The 23,390-nt window shown below is 39.5% G+C and overlaps 1 protein-coding gene and 1 non-coding gene across 2 annotated transcripts in view; one reads left to right on the top strand and one right to left on the bottom strand.

Annotated features, from left to right (window-relative positions):
• Positions 1-23,390, top strand: part of FREM3 (FRAS1 related extracellular matrix 3) — a 93,272-nt gene that overhangs the window by 38,282 nt on the left and 31,600 nt on the right. Inside the window, 3 exon segments of the mRNA XM_072722488.1 lie at positions 14,613-14,759; positions 17,104-17,254; positions 19,883-20,010. Coding sequence (XP_072578589.1) covers positions 14,613-14,759; positions 17,104-17,254; positions 19,883-20,010 — 426 coding nt within the window.
• On the bottom strand, positions 7,270-7,376 carry LOC112930745 (U6 spliceosomal RNA). The gene has a single exon (XR_003237205.1). It is a non-coding gene; the product is annotated as a U6 spliceosomal RNA (small nuclear RNA).

The raw sequence follows: 23,390 nt of genomic DNA, 5'->3' as shown, positions 1-23,390 counted from the left end.
ACTCAAAATGGATGAAAGACCTAAATGTGAGACAGGAATCCATCAAAATCCTAGAGTAGAACACAGGCAGCAACCTCTGTGACTTCAGCCACAACAACTTCTTGCCAGACACATCTCCAAAGACAAGGGAAATAAAGGCAAAAAATGAACTATTGGGACTTCATCGAGATAAAAAGCTTTTGTACAGCAAAGGAAGAAGTTGTCAAAACCAAAAGACAACCGACAGAATGGGAAAGGATATTTGCAAATGACATTATCAGGTAAAGGGCTAGTATCCAAGATGTATAAAGAACTTATTAAACTCAACACCCAAAGAACAAATTATCCAATCAAGAAATGGGCAGAAGACATGAACAGACATTTCTCCAAAGATGTACAAATGGCTAACACACATGAGAAAATGCTCAGCACCACTCAGCATCAGGGAAATACAAAATAAAACCACAATGAGATACCACCTCACACCAATCAAAATGGCTAAAATTAACAAGTCAAGAAATAACAGATGTTGGCGAGGATGCAGAAAAAGGGGGACCCTCTTGCACTGCTGATGGGAATGCAAGCTGGTGTTTCCATACTGGAAAACAGTATGGAGGTTCCTCAGAAAGTTGAAAATAGAGCTACCCTATGACTTGATAATTGCTCTACTAGGAATGTACCCCAAAGAAACAAATGTAATGATCTGAGGGTACGTGCACCCCAATGTTTATAGCAGCAATGTCCATGATAGCAAAACTATGGAAAAATCCCAAATGTCCATCAACAGATAAATGAATAAAGAAAATGTGGTATACATATACACACAATGGAATACTACTCAGCCATCAAAAAATGAAATCTTCCCACTTGCAATAATATGAAGGGAAATCAATCACAGAAAGACAATTATCATGTGATTTCACTCATATGTGGAATTTAAGAAACAAAACAGAGGATCATGGGGGAAGATAGGAAAAAAATAAAACAAGACAAAATCAGAGCAAGAGACACACCATAAGAAACTCTTAGTCATAGGAAACAAACTGAGGGTTACTGGAGGAGAGAGAGGTGAGGGGATAGGGTAACTGGGTAACAAACATTAAGTGACGTATTGAGAACCGGGTATTGTATAAGTCTGATGAATCACTGGCCTCTACCTCTGAAACTAATAGTACATTATATGTTAATTAATTGAATTTAAAATTTTTTAAGATAGGGAAAATAAAGAATGTAGATGTTGGATTCCTAAATTTCTAAATACACTGGCGAATTTAATTTGCCAGTGTAATGAAAATAATAGGCATTCATTTGCAATGACATGGATGGAGCTAGAGATTTATAATGCTAAGTGAAATAAGTCAGTCAGAGAAAGACAAGTACCATATGACCTCGCTTATATGTGAAATTTAAGAAATAAAACAAGCAAACAGGAAAAAAAAAGGAGAGAGGGAGACACAAATCAAGAAACAGACTCTTATCTGTAGAGAGCAAACTGATGGCTACCAGAGGAGAGGTGGATGGGGGATGGGTGAACTAGGTGATGGAGATTAAGGAAGGCACTTGTCATGAGCACCAGGTGATATATGGAATTATTGAGTCACTATAGTATATACCTGGAATTAAATTTTTTTTTTTTTTTATTTATGATAGTCACAGAGAGAGAGAGAGAGGCAGAGACACAGGCAGAGGGAGAAGCAGGCTCCATGCACCGGGAGCCTGATGTGGGATTCGATCCCGGGTCTCCAGGATCGCGCCCTGGGCCAAAGGCAGGCACCAAACCGCTGCGCCACCCAGGGATCCCTATACCTGGAATTAATATAACACTGCATGTTAACTAACTGGATTTAAGTATACTTTATGTAAAGACACTCTTAAACCTTTGTGTTTCATCTCTAATCTTTCCTTGCATTTTCAAGCAGCTGTAAAGTTTCAGTCAGTTTTATAAACATAGATTTTTCTTTTCCACCCATTAATGTTGTCGTTTTGAAGGATCTGAGTTTAAAGCTTCATAAAAGCTCTTTGGGCAAATTAAGTAGATTAAAATGGTTCATGTCTGTCACAGGGAAAGGAAAAAACTCTTCCCATAGAATTCATATCACAATGGCTGTGTGCTAAATGCATCTGACTGGATTAAAATAAGCAAACCAAACAGGAAGATGGGGTCCAAACATCTAAATATGATTAAAAGGACATGTTGGAAGATGCTTGCCTCTAGAATACTTTTAAGGAATTGATATGCCTTGTAGATTGAGCTTTCATCTTAACACTTTAAAAAGAGCAAAATTATAAAAACTATTGTCAGTCTTATTATTGCCACTTAGAATCATATACTGGAAGACCAGAAATGACCTCAGAGATTATACCCATATTTCAAAAAAAATTTTATTAGTTTTATACCCATTTTCATATTTCAGCATGTTTGATGAAAGATATGGAAGTGAAGCCTTATCTTGAGATTTTATCATAAACCTCAAGGGAGCTACTAGATTGGATTCCATTTGGTATGGAATAGGCAAAGAATAAATTGAGAAACCGCTTGGTAAATGCTGCTTATGCAATCCTCATTCCTTATGTTTTACATTTTTTCGATATAGTGTATACAAATACTAACTCGTCTTCCAGGAGCTGGAAAGAGCTCATGCAAACACAAAGACAAAATAGAAATACAGGAGAGGCAGATATGTGGGAAGACCAAGATGAAAGAAGCAAGGAGGGTCTTTGACCAAGCAAGCACATGCACACAGTGGGGAGGAACAAGTGTGAAGGAGACTCAGAGAAACGGAAAGCCTAGACAATTCTGTGTTAGGCCCTAGTCACATTTCTTTCTGCTTTTGAATGCCTCCTGATGATTATATATCATTGTATCCAATGTCAAATTATACAGCAGCATAATTCAAAAAAATATGTAATCCAAAGTCTTCAAAACAAATTTTGTTTTTGTAAAATATATTTTAAGCGATTGTTACACTGAATTCCCCTCACCGTTACTGCAGCAATGGGTTGGGTCTGTCTATTCTGCCATTTTTTATTCTGTGAATCTATAGCATCACTGAACATGATGCCTAACAGAGCCACTTCCAGTTTCCATAAGGGTCTATAAGATTTATGGATCTGGCATTTGTGGCTTCAGTGGTACCCACTGGAAGTGCTTATAGCTTGTGCTATAAAAACGGCATTTTTATTTCTAGAAAATAAATACTTTACCCAGGAGTTTGTAAATTGAGTGGAAGCATTTCATTTATCTAGCAATTGTTGATTTGCGGTCTGGCAGAAAGGAATTGCTGACAAATGAAATCCTCCCCAGGGAAAAAACTCAGCATCTATTCTTTGCATGATAAGTGCTTGCCAAGAATTGGGCTAATGACATCTGTTGGCTCCCTGGCTTGCCCATTTTTATAATGCCTGGACTAATGATGCAGATGACACAGAGATAGGCTGTGGTTTACCTTAACTTCCAAACTTTCCTCTCTAATTATTGTCTTGTCAGACTTCAAGAAGAACTCTATGAGAGGTCATTCCCCATTTATTTAGAGCTTAGATGGTTCCAGGGTTTCGCCAAACCCACTTACAAGAGTGAATGAATACACTTGGCTCTATAATCTGGGCTGTGACAAGTACAACTTTATTTTTATGCCTTCACAAAGCTTCCTTTTGACACTTTTTTCATGTGGCTGCTTCCTTCCCAACTCTTACGGATCAAATTGCTTTTGGAACAGTCTTACACCTCCTTTGAGATAACTGTGGACATAAGCCAGGATGGGGATGTGACATTTATCTCTTTCTTTGTAGGAGAATGAGTGATTTGAGCTCTCACACCCATTATTTCAGAGGTGCTAGTCACCAACGTTAGAGTAGACCCCCTGGAAGATGTGTTCTGTAAGATATGTGTAAGAAACTGTAGGGCCTTGCCCTGGCTACGATCATGTCCCCCTAAGGTATAGAGTGCACTATGGTTTTTCAGGAAATATTCCTTTTCATTGTATATACATGTATAATTTTTATTATACTATCTCACTTCTAATGCTAATCAAGTACAAACTTATATACCTAGTGTTATGTCAGTTTCTAGAACATGAGCAGGACACTGAACTGTGGGGGGAAAGTTAAATAATCTGTACTATGGAAATGTAAAATAATACTTTTATTATTTTTTAAAGGTTTCTCTAGAGCTAGACCCTCAAACTTAAAGAGCAGTTCACCACCTGTACACACGGTATTTTGTAGAAGAGGCTCTAGCTAAGAGTATAAGAACCTAGAGTGCAGGTTCTGGCTCCCTTTCTAACTAGAATAAAACTACATATATATATATATATACTATGTTATCACTAGATTTTTAAAAATCATTATCTACATTCTTATTAAGCAAGGTAATATATTATTTACAGATTGTACATAGGCTAAATTATTAGCAGTGCTCCTTCTAGTCTTTAAATCTCTATTTAGGTCAGCTTTTCTCCAGGAGACATTCAGTCATTCAACAGGTATTTATCAAGCCTCTGTAATTTCTAGGCTCTGTGCCAAGTGTTAGGGACTCCATGGTGAAAAGCAGCTACCGATATGGGAAGAGAACCAGACATAGAGACAATTCACTGCAGAACTGTGAGTGCCACTAGCAAGAAGTTATGTGCATGAGTGGCAGAGATGAGCCATCACTCAGGGAAGTTGTTTCAAGTAGCAACGTTTCAACTGAGCTTTGAGGAATGTGTTTTCAGAGCTGGGAAGCCACACTGTTAGCTTCACAACCTGCATATAACTTAGAACAATCTCTCATAGACTCCAAAGACAGCAAGAGAGGTAGGAGCTGATGAGGAGGTAGAAAGGATCCAGATCATGGAGGGCTTTGCACATTTTTCAATGTATTGACTAGCTCTGTGACCTTGAGTAAGGCACAGCTACTGACCCTCAGGGACTCTACTTGTCGAATGTCACGTATGCCCACTTCCACTCTTCAAGGTGGTGGTAAGCATTGGATTTTCACATGACATCACAAGTATGGAAAATGATTTGATTATAATATGCAGATGGGGCTACAATCACACCTTGGGAAGTGCTGTACCCAGACAGTTTGTGTGCCTTACCAAGAACTTATCCTCCTCACATATGCCTCTTGAAAGCTTAAAGTTCATACTTCATTTATCAAGTTTATATACCAACATACGCGGAGTAACATTATTTTTCCAAACTGGGGCATAATAAGTTTATATGTTTTCTTTGTTGCTGTGACAGTGCCACCTGCCAAGGGGGGCAGAAAGCATTATGGAATGTTAAACCTGGAAGGAACTCAGAAAAGTTCTAATTCCACCCCTCATGGGAGAGAAGAATAATAAGGTTCTGACAAGGACCCAGTTGCTTTCTTTGGCTCTACCTAGATCATATCCAAAATTGAGAATGATTATTCTGATCTCCAAAGAGGAATTTGCCCTATATAGTGCATTGCATTCTATTTCCATTCCATTCCATTCCATTCTGTTCCGTTCCATTCCATTCCATTCTCTGGGAGGAAGAGTTTGCTTCAACATCTTCCTTGAATCCTATACAGTCTTGAGATAGAAGAAGGCACCATGTTTTCTCCCTTCCAGTTAAGCCATGTGGACCTCCAAATCCCAAAGAGAAATGGCCATTGCATGTGATCATACAATCAGTATATTTTTACTTTCCTAGTAGTTGGAAACCTCTGCTAATGCAGTCTTATCCCCCCCTTTTTTAATCCTCTAAAATCTTGCTTTGAGAATATTTTGGGTAGTTTTGTTTTGTGTCAAGAGTAGGATGTGGTGCCCCTATTGAGGCATGCAAAAGAATCTTTAAAAAGCTTCTGGTCTTTATTTTTTCTCACTCCCTCCACTGTGCTAATATTCAAGAACTCTATTTTAGGAAGGCAAGAAAGGGCACAGAAAACTTGTATTGTTATTCAAAGCAGTAACATATTGGGTTTTTATTCTTCAAAATGGAGAGCCAAATATATATCATCAAGACAGTCTGGAGACATCTCCAAAAAGAATACACCAAACACTACTTTCAAACTGCATTGCACCTGCCAACCCCTACTGCCTTTCCTGCCCACCTCCCCCAACATTTCCAAAGATTACAGAAATGGACAGGGAAACACGGTCCAGGAGGTGACATTACCGTAGTTTAGAAGAACACAAGGAGGGGCCCCTGAGTGGCTCCAGTTGGTTAAGTGTTTGCCTTTGGCTCAGGTCATGATCTCAGGGTCCTGGGATCCAGCCCTGCATCGGGGCCCCTGCTCAGCAAGAGTCTGTTTCTCTCCTTCTCCTTCTGCCCCTGCCCACCTCACATTCTCTTCCTCCGTCCCTCTCTCTTTCTCTCTCTCTCTCTCTCAAATCAAGGAAGAAAAAAAAGAATTCAAGAAGAGAAATGACTGCCACTATCTCATCTGTTTGCTCTTCTCTAGTCCCCCTACTTTTATGAAAAACCAAACTACCTGTTGTGCCTCAAAAAGAGAATGGATATGCACCTATGTGTTGAGACTCCATCTCTCCTTCCCAGCTTTGGCTTGTGGGTGGTTGCACCCTGAAGCATTGAAGGAAGAATCAGAATCAGTCAGGCCCATAGAATTATTGAATAAAAGTGAATTATGCAAAAGAAATGGAGGTGGAATAATTTCCTGTTGTAAGCAGGGGATGTGGTGCACCTCACCCGACAAAACACATTTTTCAAATGACTACCCACAGCCCCAGGGACACTAAAGAGAGCTAGAGGAAGAAAATGGAAATCTGTCTGACATTCAGTTGCACTTTTTGCCTTATCTAATTTTGCTAATTCTTCTATCTCAAGTTACTTTCTTTTCCCTGAAATTATAACTCTAAATGGGAGAATACATTGTATTTATTATATTTATATCCTGGACATGCAGCTTAGTTGTACACGGCATGCCTCAATTCAGGGTACCACATTCCATCATAATGGGGCACTGTGAAGTGTCTTCCACAGACAAATGATATTAACGAACACTATGTGACAATTGATAGAGGTATTATGATGCGGTGCATAAGAAATTCAGATACATTTTAAAGTTGGTAGCTGTAGAAGCTAAATGCTTATGATGATGAAGCTATTTGCAAATGTCACGGAGTAGTAAAAAACATAAGAAGAGTACTAGATTTTCATCGAGTAATTATTAAACATTTAAGATCAGATATCCTAGTCAATTAAATCTTTTTTTGAAGTTCAAGGCCATAAGCCATTACCATTTGACAATAGTGGCTACCTTATCATTCAGTACTGTATTTTACTCATTTGAGAGCCAGCATTTATTATTTATTTATTTATTGTACTATGGAACACTTCATGAATTTATGTACCATCCTGGCACAGGGGCCATGCCAATCTTCTCTGTATCTTTCCAATTTTAGTATATGTGTTTCTGAAGTGAGCACAAGAGTCAGCTTTAAAAAAAAATTATTTGGGATCCCTGGGTGGCTCAGCAGTTTGGCGCCTGCCTTTGGCCCAGGGCGCGATCCTGGAGTCCCAGGATCGAGTTCCGCGTCGGGCTCCCGGCATGGAGACTGCTTCTCCCTCCTCCCGTGTCTCTGCCTCTCTCTCTCTCATAAATAAATAAATCTTTAAAAAAATAAAAATAAATTAAAAAATTAAAAAAATATATTTATTTATTCATGACAGACACACACAGAGAGAGAGAGAGAGAGAGGCAGAGACACGGGCAGAGGGAGAAGCAGGCTCCTCGCTGGGATCCCACTGTGGGTCTCAATCCCCGGACCAGGATCACGCCCTGAGTGGAAGGCAGATGCTCAACTGCTGAGCCACCCAGGTGTCCCTATTAGGTGTATTTTCAAAATTGTCTTTAGCAATATAATCTTTTTCATTTTAAGAGTTTCTTTATTTTTAAATTATTGTTTTTAAAAGAAGAAATTATATCAGAAACTAGAATGGTAAATAAGTTACATCAAAATTAAATCTTCCTGAATATAGTAAAATACTTAGTGTATATTTCCTTTTTTTTTTTCTTAACCCAAGAGAAATGATCGTGAAAATGTAAATGCCTAACGTTCTTCAATTTAAGAGGTTAGAAATTTGGCAGTTAGGTATTTTTCTCTGTTATTGTTTCCATAATTTCCTTCTAAGCCATTCTCATTCTGAAATTCACCTTTCTACTTCTCTTCACCTCACCATGCACTCAGATCTTTCCATTGTTCAGACTGGTCCTGTCACTCCCTGTTCACCATCTTCCATCTGCTTCATCTCCTTTGTCTCTTGTTTTTCTTTTTCTTTTTCATTGGCCTATTGCATGCTTCCTAGCCCAGCACCTGGCACATATTAGGCAGTTCGTACGTGTTGGTCCCTCTTTACTTCCATCCTCCATTCTGAGCTTAGAATAATAGAATGTTAATTTTATCGCACATAGTTATTTTCTTAACAATTCATTCTCCTGACTCATGAAGGAAAAAAAAGGAACTTAATAATTGGCTCAAACCATCAGAATGACACATCCATACTTCCCTACCTACCTAGGCCTTCCCATCCAGTGCCTCCTGTATACCTGTCTTTACCTCAGCCTAACAGATGAGGGAAGAAGGATGGAGGCACTTGCCTCAGGCAGAGAGATCAAGTGTGGGAGGGCAGCTGCCAGTCTTCCCTCCTAAACCTGACAACCTCATGCTTCCCCTTCAAAATCTGCTCAGAAAAAGTGTGATGGGAAACCAGATCCCACAAATACAGCTCTTGTCCCCAATTTTAAACTCTGATTTTCCAACCAAAAAAATAGTTCACATGTACTTGATATCATGTCCTTCCAATTTTCCTCAGATTAACTTAGATCAGGTTATGTTCCGAAATCAATAAGGAATGTTTGGTTATCAATGCCAAATTCAAATCCAAAAGGTTGCTTTTGTCATTCTCCTAAAACAGGAATATTGAACATAGGAAGATTTTTATCAGAGATGCAATAAAATCCTTTACACCCATGGTTCTCAATCAGAGGTTCCTCTCCTCCCTTAGGGACATTTGGCAATATCTGGAGACAATTTTTTTATTTTTTTATTGTTACAGTTGGAGGACAAGGGTGGGTAAGGAACTGCTGTTGGGATCTAGTAGGTAGAGGCCAAGGATGCTGCTGAACATCCTACAATCCACAGGATGACCTCTCACAACAAAGTCTCATCCAGCCTGTCAGTAGTCCTGAGGTTGAAAAATGCTGTCCTAGAAGTATAACCAGATATATAGCTGTGATAGTTTGATATAGCAATAACAAAGTATCAGCCTTGCATAAGATTATAGTTATACTCGAAACTTCTATTTTTTTACTTCTAGATGATAGTTTTATATCAGATTTCCACACTGGGTTAAAACTAAAACTAAAGGCTTCTTATTTTCCATCTTGCTATTTATTTTCCTTCCCTGGCTCCCAAATGCAACTGTCCCCAAAGTTTAGATCTTGTTCCTCTTTCTTTATAGTTATTTCCTCCTTGAAGTGCATAAGATCATCTATGCAAAGTCTTACATCAATTACTTTCATGCAATCCAGCATCTCTGCACTCTTATTCAGTATACATTAAACCTCTCTCATTACCTAGAATGTAATTGTTAATGCATCAGCTGGCTGGCTGCCTGCTTGGGTCCAGGGAAAGGAGCTGCACCTGTGCCGAATGCTCCCAACAGAAGCCTGTGAGGGCATGGCTGAGGCCTACGTAACTTTGTCTCTGGACCCCACTGAGAGGTACCCCAGTCATGTCTCCCCACCTTCTGTCCCCCTCAGAACTCCCTGATTTCCAAAGCCGAGGGCCTATAACAGACCCTCACACTGGGGCCTCCCTCTTAACAGGGGTTCCCTGGCCATTCCAACCACCTCCTCTTTCTCATATTCCATTCCCCTCTCCCCTCCACCTTCAACCGGTTCCCCAGCAACTGATGGTGCACAGCCAACCAACCAGGGAGACTGAGAGCCACACCTGCAGAGGCAAAGTGACTGGTACAGAAGTCCTTTCCTCCATGTCCCCCCTGGCTTGGAGTTTCAAAGTCCACGGACCAACTGATCTGAGGGTAGAAAAGGGTAGGACGTAAACTGGCTTCTTCAGGGCCCCAGGATGTCTGCTGTGAGGTGCTCAATCGGGACGCTACTACTATAAATGTTTTTGTCCACTTCCACAAGTGCATGGGTCCTTTGAGAGGCGGTGCCTGACAAAATACAGAGATTATATAATATCTATTTAGCTCTCTATTGTTACAATTTTAAAAATTGAGCTTTAGGGCACCTGGGTGGCTCAGTGGTTGAGCATCTGCATTCGGCTCAGGCCATGATCCCGGGGACCTGGGATCAAGTCCTACATCAGGCTCCCTATATAGTCTTTGCCTCTCTCTGTGTCTCTCATGAATAAATAAATAAAATCTTTAAAAAGAAAAGCCTAGGCTTTAAAACTCCCTTTCAGAAACACCCAAATATACATTTCTCACCTTTGTAACTCCCCAAAACCTTTTTCCCATACATCCACATATCCAAATAGCTGATGAACTTGGTCTTCTTACCAAACTTTCAAAGCCAAATCTGAAATTAAAACTCACAAGCTGTCTTCCCTCCTGACTTCTCTGTATCTGCTCATACTGGACAATTCCTCCAGCTGCCTGACTTGAGCTCTGAGTCATCTCTAATGGCTCTCCTCCAGCGTGCTGGCTTCTCGTCCCCCAAACCTGTCAATGCTCCTTTATTTCTCTCTAAACTATTCTTTCCTTTCCACTATCACTGCCCAGGTGCTTAAGCCCTTTCTGCCTCTGTTTGATTTGACACATCAAATCTGTCCACATCCTCTTTGAAGGAATTATACCTTGTGTCAAATGACAAAAATAATACAACTGAGCAACCAGTTTGATATAGTTTATTCAAGGGAAAGCAATTCATGGACTGGGGGAAACTGTGCCTTGAAAGCAGTGGAGCACCGTTCCCAAAGGATGTGGGACAAGAGCAAGTCTCAGAGCGTTAGAAGAGGCAACTCAGAAACAGAGTATGATTGGCTAGGAGGTTGGAGATTTCCTTATAAGGCTGGTAGGTTCTATTTTCTAGTAAAGCAAATTAGCTATAGTTGAGCTGAAGGCTTATGACTGGTGTATGTTGGATTTCCTTGACAGGTGTTTCAGGTAAACACAGGCCAACCTTGGTTTAGACTTGTGACATGGACTGGGCCACTGGGGGGCCTCCATTTTGTGGGTCCTGGTGTACAAATAAACTTTATCACTTGCATGTTTTTTGATCCACAACACCTAGCACAGTGCTTAGCACTGTATCTGCTGATTGGCCAGAATTTAATTATTTATGGGATGTGTAAATGAGCTGGTAAATGGTCCTCTGTACCTAATTGATTTATGCATTATGCATTAAAAAATACTGATTTGTATTTATTTTCTCCTGTCTCTCCATTAAAATGTGTGCATCGATGATAATACAACCTTAATGTGACCCGTTTCCTGAGTGGCAGGCATCGTGCAACTCATTTCCACCTTCTCTATCCAGGGTAATCCTTAGAACTCTGTGAGAATGATATTGTTCATGTCATTGTTATTGTTATCATGCTCATTTAACAGTCAAGGAATCTAAAATTCAAAGGTGTTTGGTAACTTTTTCCGAGTTCATATAGCTAATTAGTAGCAGATACTATATTCAAAGTCCCTGCTATTTCTATGCCACCTAGCTGCTTCTTTGTATTATCTACACATTTTATTTTAGGAATCCAAGTACAGAAGAATTACTGGAGACAAGAACATAAAAGGGGCCCTCTCTATTTTCACCTAGTTTTTGCATCCTAATATTAAAGTTAAATACCATTTAGATATCTCTAAATCTCTGAGCCCTCTTCTCTGAGAACTGCCTTCCTCCTCAACCTCACATTGCAGCAAGGCCACAGCTGTGTGTACTTAGGCCCACTTTTTTTTTTTTTTTTTGAGAAATTCACATTATATACATTTGGGATGTGAAAATGTTTTTGCCTCTAATTCCTGATCCTTTTTTATCATACACATTTTGATCCAAAGGGTCTTGTTTGGAATAGATTTTGCCCAGTTCCCTTTTGCAGTATTTGAGTTGCACTGACGCAGGAGCATTGATCATAGGAGCAGCAGGTCAGAGTCAAAAACAGAGCACTGGATTAGAGACTTACAGTCCAGACAAGACCCAGACCTTGCCACTACCCTGCATAAACCTGGTCAAGTCACTTCATTGTTCTGAAACTGTTTGCCTAGATTTACAAGGAGACTCATATTTGTCCTACTCTGTAGTGTGGTAGTCAGAATAAAATGAAGATTAAATGAAAGAACTTTGAAAAAGAATAAGTAAACATAGACTGTTATTTTGACTCATAATTTCAAAATCCAAAAAACTATATACTTGAATAATTAAAGTGGTTTCAAACTAGAAACAAGACCAATATCTTACTTTTTAATAACATGAAAGGATTTCTGGTATATTTGTCTTATGTTTTCTTGTATTTATTAGAATATCCACAATAATATTAATAATGTTATCTCTAAAGAGAGAGAGAAGATAGATGGAGAATAAACATGTGAAATCCATCAGGAGCATTTACCCTGCAGTTATACCTCAGTGAGTTCCTGGGACACCAAATTGAGCACGATTTGTTATATAATCAAATTATAATTTTAGCTGTATGTCCTTTTACCATCCAGTGATGGTTTTGGGAAGAAGGGAATTCTTCCCCTCGTGCTACAATGGATGGGCAGGTCACACAGCTTTTCAAATTACTCTCAGATAATAACATCTTAACAGTCATATTAAATCAAAAACTGTGTTAATCTGGTCATTAGAATTCACAGCCTCAAGCAGTAACTAAATCTCAGAACTTCTATGTTAAGCCTTTTGTGCAGCTATTAGCCAGAACCTGTGACAATGGAGGACAGCAGAGGCCAGCTTCCGCCCTTTCCATGCTCATGGTTCTCCTCGCTTCCTCACAAGGTTTCGATCCTTGGGTTAGCCCCAGAGAGAGAGAGAGAGAGAGAGAGGAGAGATGGGGGGCAGAGCACAGTCTGGTAAGGGAAGTATTGTCATCTGATGTTGGGGCCCCTGGATGGCAACTATTTAACAGTGACTCTTTCTTTAGTTGATGTTTTCATGAGTTCCTTAAAGATTCCTGACTCTGGAATCTGTACCTCCTTGTCTTTTACTGGTTCTGCAGTAAATCTGGTTGTCAGCTTCTAGCTTCCTTCCACTGAGATCCCACTGTCTCCTCAACAGGTTCTGTTGGACAGATGACCCACCTCTGGCCCACATGCATGCTTCCTTTGTCCTACTCTTCATAGATACCTAATTATGTCCCAGATGCTGGCCCCTCTACTCTCCCTTCCCTGCCAAGGCTACATAAGCTTTTTGGAGAATGCATTAGTCACATGGACCTACAATTACAGAAGGACATGTCAACCCTCCAAGAGGTTTGTGAAGCCCATACCCTCTAGGCTGGAGGGGAGACTGCAGCCCTACTCCATGCCACACCCATCTTGGGTGGTGGTAGAGATTCTCACTAGTTTTTTCTAAAGTGCTCTTCATAAATCCTCCTTTCTTATCTATATGCTGCCTTTCTTTTTTTTTTTTTTTTTTTTGCTATGCTTGATCTGATTTAGGGGTTTAGTAGTTGTGGAACTGACTAGTAAAGCTCTGTTGTAAACTTTGCATATGGTAGTCTGCCCACATTCACTTTGTTACACTGGTGCATCAGCTGCAACTGAGAGAGCCCTATTTCAACATCCTTTTACTAGTGGTTATTTGTAACAGCTGCTCCCCAGTTGAGGCAGACCTGCTTTTTCTTCCAATCCACACACATTGCACAATGCCAATATGGGGCTAGGCTGCCATTATCAAAGAAGCCTATGACCTAGTGTGGACAAGAGCAAATCAGATAAAGCCTTATATCATTGTCTCTTGAACTACACTTGGACAGTTTTAAACACTAAGATTCTAAGTTCAAGACACCATACCAGAGCCTCACAGTGATAAAATAAGGAAATATAATGTGGGCTCTGCCCTGTCTTTAAGAAACTTCCAGCCTGGGATGCCTGGGTGGCTCAGTTGAGTGTCTGCCTTTGGCTTAGGGCCTGATCCTGGAGTCCTGGGATCGAGTCCCACAACCAGCTCCCCGTAGGGAGGCTGCTTCTCCCTCTGCCTATGTCTCTGCCGCTTTCCACGTGTCTCTCATTAATAAATAAATAAAAATCTTAGAAAAAAAGAAAAGAAAACCTCCAGCCTGTTGTGAGGGCAAACGGATACATGAACAATACAAAGGCATAAACAGAGGGCAGAGGAAGAAAATGAGAGGAGGCGGGGTGAGAGGAAGCAAACAAAGGAAGCAGTGAGCAAAGGATGAAAGTGTTGTATATAAATGGAATTTAAGACTACCAACCTTTGGCTCTTCGGAATCTAGTGTATAAAGCCTTTTAAGAATAGACCCAGGCGAATAATCCTGCATTAAGCAGGGGGAACAGGCTTTTTAGATAGTGCTCATGACACTCTAGAAAAGCAAAGCACTTCTCTCTATATAAAAAAAAGCATATATTTTGAAATCCTTGGCTTTAGAAGCAAAATGCAAACCCTATATTAGATGATTTTTCCATTTAATTCTGCAACTTTCATCCAACTTCTCCTTTACCCTTATCAATTGCAGAAGGAAATAAGCTAACACATGAACATTACCATCTAAACTGGGCTTGGATTTCTTTGGAGAAAGAGTACTACATTGTAGATAAAGACTCCACGTTCTTAGAGGTAACCCTCACATGCAGAGGGTATCTTAAAGAAACATCCTTTATCAGTAAGTAAATTTAGACTGCATGTTGGCAATGGGTAATGGAAATGTGAAAATTGGGCTTAAAAATAATTATGAGAGAATAGATTGGAGAAGAATCGACAACACCGCTTGGGGGAACCTCTAAAAAATGTGTGAAATTGTGCCATAGTTTTTACTCCACACAAGTTACAGGCTTAAATATACACACCAGCTTTTCATCTTCCTCCTCCTAATTGCACCCTTCTGGAAGGTTACAGTCTTTCTCTCTTTTTCAACCCAAAAGATGCCAAGAAAAATAAAACATTTCATAGCCATATACCACAATCCCCAAGTCACTCAGTTTCTTTTAAAATTGTTTTTAAGCATATGATACATGATTATCCTTAGTTCTATCTATTTCTTTTGAAAAATTATTTGTAAGTACATGATATATTATTATGTTTTGTTGTAGCTATTTCTTTTGATTATACATAATTGTTTTCACCCTGCTACTAGGTTCTAAATTCTTCCAAAACATGTACAGCATCAAATTTTTCTGTGTTCTACAAAGACCTATGCCTTCTTGGGGTAAACAGATGTATAAAACCCACATAAAAAAAAAAACATAAAAAACCCCACATAATACATGTCATTATCATCATTAATATTTAACAATATTCTAATAATGCATTAGATTTTTATGACATCTTTAACTGCCAAAATTTTCAGAGATCATTTTGTCTTTATTTTCATAACCTATTGGGAAGACAGATAGGAGTGTGTTATTTTCATTTTACAAATGAGCATTCTGAGTTATGCAGACATTTGGCACCCAATCAGAGGCCTGCCAACATATCAAAACTATTGGATAGAAGCCAAGAAGGTTATGGCTGAGGATAGGCAATCAAGAAAAGGCAAGCTTTCCCCAGTCTTTTCTCTAGGCCTGAGGCTCTGGGATAGGACTGCTCCCCTAGGAGAAAAGGTCAGCAAAAGAGCACTCTGATTTCTGGGTGGCCCTTAGCCTCAGTTTACACTGCAGGTTACTTGGTCAACACACAGCAGAACTTGCTGTAGGAATTTTAGCTGAAATATACTCCTTTTCTCTTGTAGGGTTCTGTCATTATAATTCTTTACCTCAGGGATTTCTCATGGGCACAAGATTTGGGTTATTAAGTCAGGAAGTATTTTCATATCCTATTCAAGAAATAAACTCGTTTAACTGCCCAGAACCACATGGATGGTTGTAAACTCCTCAGAGAGATGTCCCCAGCCTCTATCTGAACCAGTCCCTCCACCAGTGCTATCCATGTGCTTTGCATTATTCTTCATAGCACTGACCCTCCCAAGCTTGCATCATATGCCCATCTGTCCATTGTCTGTCTTTCCCAGTAGATTTCTAGTCCCATTAGGGCAGGCATCACAACTTGGGTTATGCCCAATTCTGAAAACAGCATGAGGCATGTGGCAATCACCTGATATATGTTGTTAAGTGAGCTACATATAATCAACTCATCTGTCCTACAAAAAAAAACTACTTAAAACCACATCAACACCACAGGAGAGAACCTTCCTCAGTGCTCCCAGAAGCCCTCCTAATCCCCTCACCCCCACCCTATGCTGGGGTTAGCAGTCAAAAGGCAGGAGCTAGAAGAAAACAAGACAAAGCAAAACAACTGTAGGGTTTGAATTTCTGCTCTGATACATATTCCCTTTTGTGATGCTCTCGTGACCTTTAATTTCTTTATCTGTAAAATATCCATTTCAAGATTTGTTTGTGGATTTAAATAAGATGAGCGTGCATCAATCTAGCATAGTCTCTGGCACACATTAAATACATAGTAAATGTTAACTATCTTTCACCAGACAGAATTGAAATCTTTTATTTCCCCTTGTAAATCTCTCAAGGATAGTAGTGGTTGTACCTAATTCAGCATTGCTTCCTTAGCACTTCACACAGAGCTAATGCTCTCCAAATATTATATAGTCAGGTGTCTACTCAATTTATATAACAGTGCCATCTACCCGAACTTGGTAGGACACCACTCCCTCTTCCTTATCTTCTCTAATTCCAACATATGGCCAGACAAGGCTCTTCCTAGATATTGGACATTCATTCTCACTAGGATCGATGGACGCTTTCTTCAGCAGTTTTGAAAAGTCAACACGAGCTCTCTTATCTTGGAAATTATTTTCACACTTTACAGGTTTGAGTGTCTTTAACAAAATATCAGATTCTCTGAGAATGAGACAGAGGGAAGGGCAAAAGGAACTATTCGTTTCATTTTATGTAAAGTTTGTCATAATAGCTGGTATCAGGTCATGATATTTGACTTCACACATTCTGATGTGTGAAGACTACAGAGTCTTCACCTTATGATGGGACCCAAAGAGATTAAGTATAGGTGTTCTTTCTTCATTAGGCCTTTATCTGACAATAAATAAGAAGCTTCAGAGACCTTCCAGATCATTCTGCTGAACCCTGTCATGGCTGCACTGGAATTTCCAGAAATGGCAACTGTTGAAATTATAGACCCTGGTGATGGTATGTGGTTTCTGTTGGTATGGCTTATTAACCAGTACATGTTCCTGGCTCCATTTCCAGCATTCATACCTCCTCAGGCTCCATAAGCCACCAAACATGTTCATACCATCTCGGATTTAAAGTGAAGTAATCACTTTAAGGCAGTATTTTTCCTTTGCTCTTAGGATTTTTGAAAAGGAATATAGGAGATTGAAACAGACATGACTTAACCAGCATTCCTTTAAAATATGCACAAGCCCTCATATTTAGCTCTCTACACACTCATAGTTAGCTCTCCATACATTTGCCCACAGGTGGCTGATCCTCAGGCTCATTCCAGGCCAATGATCTTCTCACCATTTTCTGGGAGCATCCCACCACCTTGGTGGGGGGACTTTAGATAACCCTTGTCCTAGATGTGGCTGCTGGGAACCAAACAACTCATTGGTTTTAGCATGTGTTCCACAAAGTTCTGTTATAGTTGTGCATCATATTCTTGAATTCACAGGTTCATCTTATTCATTTATTTGTTCATTCGTACTGCAAATATCTCCCAAGATAAGTTAAAAAGGGAAAAAAGAAGTTTTAACTAATAATTGTGCGATTTACTGCCCCTTTTTGTAAAAGGAGAATAATACTCCCTTAAGGAATGTTTTAGTATTCATCTTTGAATTTTAATTAGACACAACTGATTTTCACAATAATTGAAAGAATTTAAGCATCTCTAGAATTGTATGACTTACTACCAGGGCCTAAGTCTTGTAATTCACAGGAATGCATGGAGAGTCCTCTGTATTATTATGTCCCAAACTGCATAACAGAAAACAGTAGTATAATAGAATTTCTACAACAAGATCAGAAAGCTTTTCATGGACCAAATAAATCTAGAAACTGTTTCAAATATCTTCTTTCCTTTGAAGCATCATAATTCATGCTGGCATAGTAAACTTTCTAAGGAACTGTCCTATAAAGAAACCTGTTTAACTTTGATTAACCAGTTTTAACTAGACCTTAGGCTTTCTAAAATTTATTGTCCCCAAAGAATATCCTATACAATTACAGTTTTAGTTACAGTTTTCTCTGAATGCAACCTGGAAATACTGTTCTATACACTTTGGTTTTTGGCAGACAAAAGTAGAAAACATTGCCCCATTACCCAGTGAACAAGATATCTTATCAGTTTTGTTGATAACAACACTTAGACACATGAATAGATTAAGAAAGCCCAAAGTTAGGATACATGCCTAAAGCAGTTAAGAGTTCTGAGGTAAGAAAGTGAAGAGATCACCATAATCCTAAGCAATTAAGCCTCCTACAGGAGGGAGGGTTTGAGCTGAGACTTGAAGAATAAATGGGATTTAGATTCATAGATGGAAGGGAGTAGGTTTTTCAAAATGGAACAATAGAAAACATGTCTGAATAACTCAATATTAATGATTTCTCCAGTTTTTTCCACATGATATTAATAATTTAACTTACTTTTAGCTTCTTCCATGATGCCAGCATTTTGAATCAAGAGATGTCAAGACAGTATACGACCATAGGAAAATAAAATGGCAGAAAGAAAATTATCACTGGTCTTTTCCCTCTGTAAATCAGGACCAGTATTTCTTTAGAGGCAGAAGAAAAAACTAACCCACAACAATTAGTTCAACATTGAATTCTGGGTTATCACTTAGTAACAGTTCCAAAAGAAGAAATGATGGTCTACTACAATATTTTTCCTTCTTGCTTCCTTTTTCATGAAGGAAAGAACTAAAGCAATTAAATGTGGTTTGATCAGTTGTCCACTTGACTCTGTGAATAGGAACAACCTATTTTAGATTTCTGATTTTTTTAAACAAACACATATATTTAATTGTACAATGCATGCTTAATGAAAAGCCTTTTGGAAAACACTGAAATGCCCAAAGAAAAATAGTACACATAATTCCATCAACAGGCGATGACCAATATTCATATCTGTATTCCAGTGAAGGTTCTGATGATGTGTGTACATGCACAAATATACACACATGTGAATGCTTACAGGTGCACACACACAGCTCAGTAAATTTCAGTGGGAATATTATTTTAAAAATTGAGGGTAGGAGTATGTTAACTATACCATAATTAAAATAAAAAGCTTAATAAAAAGATTAAGGGAGAACCAGTAACTTACCTTTCTCAAAATATAATTGGTCGGTGTCTTCCACCAATATCTGCACAATAAGTGTTGAATAAAATGTTTGTTGAACAAAACAGGAAAAAAAATTCTGCATTAATGAATGAGATTACCTGACCATTAAAAACATTTTTCTTAAAAAAAAAAAAAGCAGTAAAACTAAAGCAAGAGTAGACATGTGTGATCTCTAGAACACCTAAAAATTGACCTCAAAAGGAAAAAAAGACACAATTGCTGCAAGATTTTCTTTTCCAATTTAGTGCTAGCTTTCCTTTTTACCTTTCAGAAGCCTCCTAAACCCAATTCCACTGCCTCTCTAGCTCCACTTAATAAGAAACATTTCCTATTCCCACTATATTTCATACAGTTAATCATGTTAAATATAGGTGTCAGAGAGTATCTACATTTCTACTCAGATTTAAATATCACCACTATCACCAATACAATTGAAGTCTTGCTGAAGTGTCTTCTACCATCTTTTCTTGAATCAACAGTTTATATTCCAGAGGCAGAATACAAAATAGAGGAGCATGTTAGAGAGCTTTTGATTCCACTAAGATGGTCTGGAGATGTTAGCCAAGAACTGATGGTCATTTGCTCTACACATGAAGGTATGAGGCTTTATGGGGGTACTGACAGGAATGATTCTTAGTCAGGGCTGTGGGGCTGAAGGAGTGGCTAGGTAGTGGGCCAACTGCTTACAGAAGACTGAAGCCCAGACCACCCCCTGGTCTATGCCCTGCTGCTTAACTACCTTGCAACCATGTGCAGGTGCCTCAACTCTTCTGGAGCTTGTCTCTTCAACCAAGGATAAAATTTTACTGGAAACTGGGATGAAAACATATGTTATAACTACCTAATAAAGTTTTCTGAGAGTGAAATGAGATATTTTATGTGAAAATAGTTTATATACAAGGACAAGCCCCTGTGGTACATCTTCAAGATCTTCACGTTTGTGCTTGGCTTTATATCCAGAGATGAACGGCACTATAGTCTGTCCTTAACCAAGACTCCTCTCTTGAAGACATCAGACACTGCTGGCTACATGTAACTTCCGCACCTCTTAAGTTTTAACCTGGTGTTACCCTGTGTGGGAAGTGAAAAGCAAAGACAAGAAATAATGAGATGAGGCAGTCCTTGAGGTCTTCTTTGCCAGGTGATCCCTGGGAGGATGTGCTTCACTCTTTCTTCCAAGTCCATGCTGGGCTCTGGTTCCATTCCTATAATGAATGAGGACCTAGGCATGCAGGGGAGGGGCTGCAGCTGGGCAGAGAGGCTAATGGGGAAAGTGCACTCCTTTTCTGCCCTAGGCTTCCAGCTGGGCTGCTTCTGGTATATTCTCTGTCCACATGCATACTGTTAAGAAGACAATGATTCTAGAGATTCCAGATGTGAATGGGAGAAATGAAGCGGTAAATAGCCAAACCTGGAAAATCAGTTGCAATTGCTAAACTGGATAGGATCACCAAGGTCTGACCATCCTTTTGTTTCTAGAAAGAGCTACATTGTAGAAAGATAAGCAGAACAAACTAGGAAGTCCATAAGCTTTGGCGGTGAGCCAGCTAGGATAAGGGGATGCCTCCTCGCCACGTGAGAGAAGCTACACAGATCTAGCTTCCCACAGAACTCTTCAACGGGACCCAACTTCGAATAAGGTCTCCAGATTCAAGACTGATATTCCCAGAAAACTCCATACCTAGTCTGCACACAAGGCAGATGGCTCAGCACCTGAGCCTTGACCCACCCAAAACACAGTTCTCAGGCTTTCAGTAAAAAACAAACAAACAAAAAATGTTTTAAAAGTATAACAGGGCCAGGGTCCTTCCCCAGCACACAAAGTCATGCAGTTCATGGTCACACTCTGATTTTCGCACACCACTGTGGAATTAAAAGAGAGCAAGAACTTGTAAATTTTGTGTGTGCATTTGAATAGGATTGTATTTATCCTCACCACTTAAAAATCTCAGAGGTTGAAAGTTTGATTATTTAAAGATTTATTTATTTATTTATTTATTTATTTATTTATTTATTTATTGAAGGGGAGGGAGGGGCAGAGGGAGAGACAATCTTAAGCAGACTCCACGCTGAGCCGAGACCCATGTGGGGCTCCATCTCATGACTCCAAGATTATGATCTGTGCTGAAACCAAGAGTTGGATGCTTAACCAACTGTGCCACCCAGGCACCCCTTAATTTGGTTATTTAAACCTTTATGGAAGTCTTATTAAAATAAATCTTTACCAATTCTTATTTTCATGGATAAAAGAAGCATGAGTTGTATAAATGGTTGTATGGAAAGCAAACTCGTGCTTTGTACAGTGGCACTAATTCACAAACACTAAGTGCATATCACAGTCACAGGTGGATGAAAGGAATGATTAGTCTTATGTTGTGCTTTGATGGGGATGTCAAGGTCCCACCACTAAGGTTTTAGTCGGCTGTGGCATCACCTGCCTCAAGTGTCCTGCCTTGCTACCTGCCTAAAATGCCCATCCATCCTCAGTATTCTCAGACAGTGACATGGGGCATTGCATTTTTTTTAAAAATTTTTGGAAGAAGCAGAGCTGGAGAAATAAACCCCTTGATGACCGCGAACCATTACTCTCTAGTGAAATGTTTCAAGCTCAAGGATACCTTGGGAACAGAGTTGTACAACTTAGTTCTTGGCCTTGTTTTATTCTCAGACAGATGTTCATCTTTTTCTTCTCATTAGTCACTTCCTTGTTAGGAAACTGCTCTTATTGGGAAAAGACAGCCAATGAAGAGCAAACCACAGAACCTAAAACCAACAGTCCAGGAGTGGTACTGAATTATCCCGTGGTTTTGGTCAGCCCCAAGTCAAATATGTTGAGGTTTTGAAATGATCGACTTTATGCAGTTGTAAAGGGCTGTGTGGTGAACCACAAGCTGTGGCCCAGCCCCACTTCTCTGATTGGACTATTTCTCTGGGTCATGTTAAGGAGATAGAAAACAGATTATTCTGAGCAGGTTCCAAGCACATCCAAACAAAAGGCTTTTTCCTTTTTTTTTTTTCTTTAAAAAAAATCTGTGTCTGTTTATTTGAATACAAGTGTGTTTTTAGGTTGTAGAAGTTACACCTTGCATCTCAGAGAGGCCCTTTGGATCATTTAGAAGTCCCTTGACTGTATAGGCTTTGGGGGTAAACTTCAATTTTTTGTTTATCAGAATATGTTTTCATTTCAACCTCAGTCTTGAAAATCTAGGTAGACAGTGATTTACTCCTAGCATTTTGAAGGTCCAGCATCTTCCAGCTTACACGGTTTCTGTTAAAAAGCCTGCACATGGTCTAGGGTCATCTTTGTGGTGATCGGTCTTTTCTATGCATTCAAAATCTTCTCACAATTGTTTGACTGAATCTGTGAAAGATCTGAGGGCTTTACTTGAGGATGCTTTCCTCCAAGAAGGATTTGTGTTGCTTCTTCCAGGATTTAAGAGCAGTGCTGACCCAGAAACACTCCTGCTCCCCAGCATCCCCAGGCTTAATTGTAGAATTTCAGATTCTGCTCCCTGAAGGAGACTCAGGCCCAAAACACAGTGTCCCTGGAAGTGCTGATACTGTACTTGTTCTCAGGATGACCCTGCTTCTAAGACAAATTCCCTTCTCTAGCTTTATGGCACTTGGGGTTTTAGGATATTATTGCTATTTTATTCTGGCCCTTGATTATTTTCCTTATTCCTATGACACAGAAAAGCCAGAATAACATTTCTTCTACATATTTTGTAGTGGGAGAGCACCACAGAGTACCTAATCAGCCAGTCTATTGGGAACAGCTTTCCTAAAGACTCTTCTAGACAGCGCTCTGGTGCGGCACCAGTCCAGCCTTGCCCACCCTTCATTTCTCTTCACTTGCTCCCCTATCTGTCCCAGTCACAGACCCTCCTGGGAATTACATGAACTGTGCCTGGGGCTTCTAACAATGACCTGCTCCAACCAGAAGTTAAATGCTATGCTTTTAAAGAGAGGTGACTTC

This window comes from Vulpes vulpes, chromosome 10 (assembly GCF_048418805.1).
Source record: "Vulpes vulpes isolate BD-2025 chromosome 10, VulVul3, whole genome shotgun sequence".
NCBI classification, from domain to species: Eukaryota; Metazoa; Chordata; class Mammalia; order Carnivora; family Canidae; genus Vulpes; species Vulpes vulpes.
The sequence above is the reverse complement of the archived record's forward strand: the minus strand, read 5'-3'. Positions and strand labels throughout refer to the sequence as shown.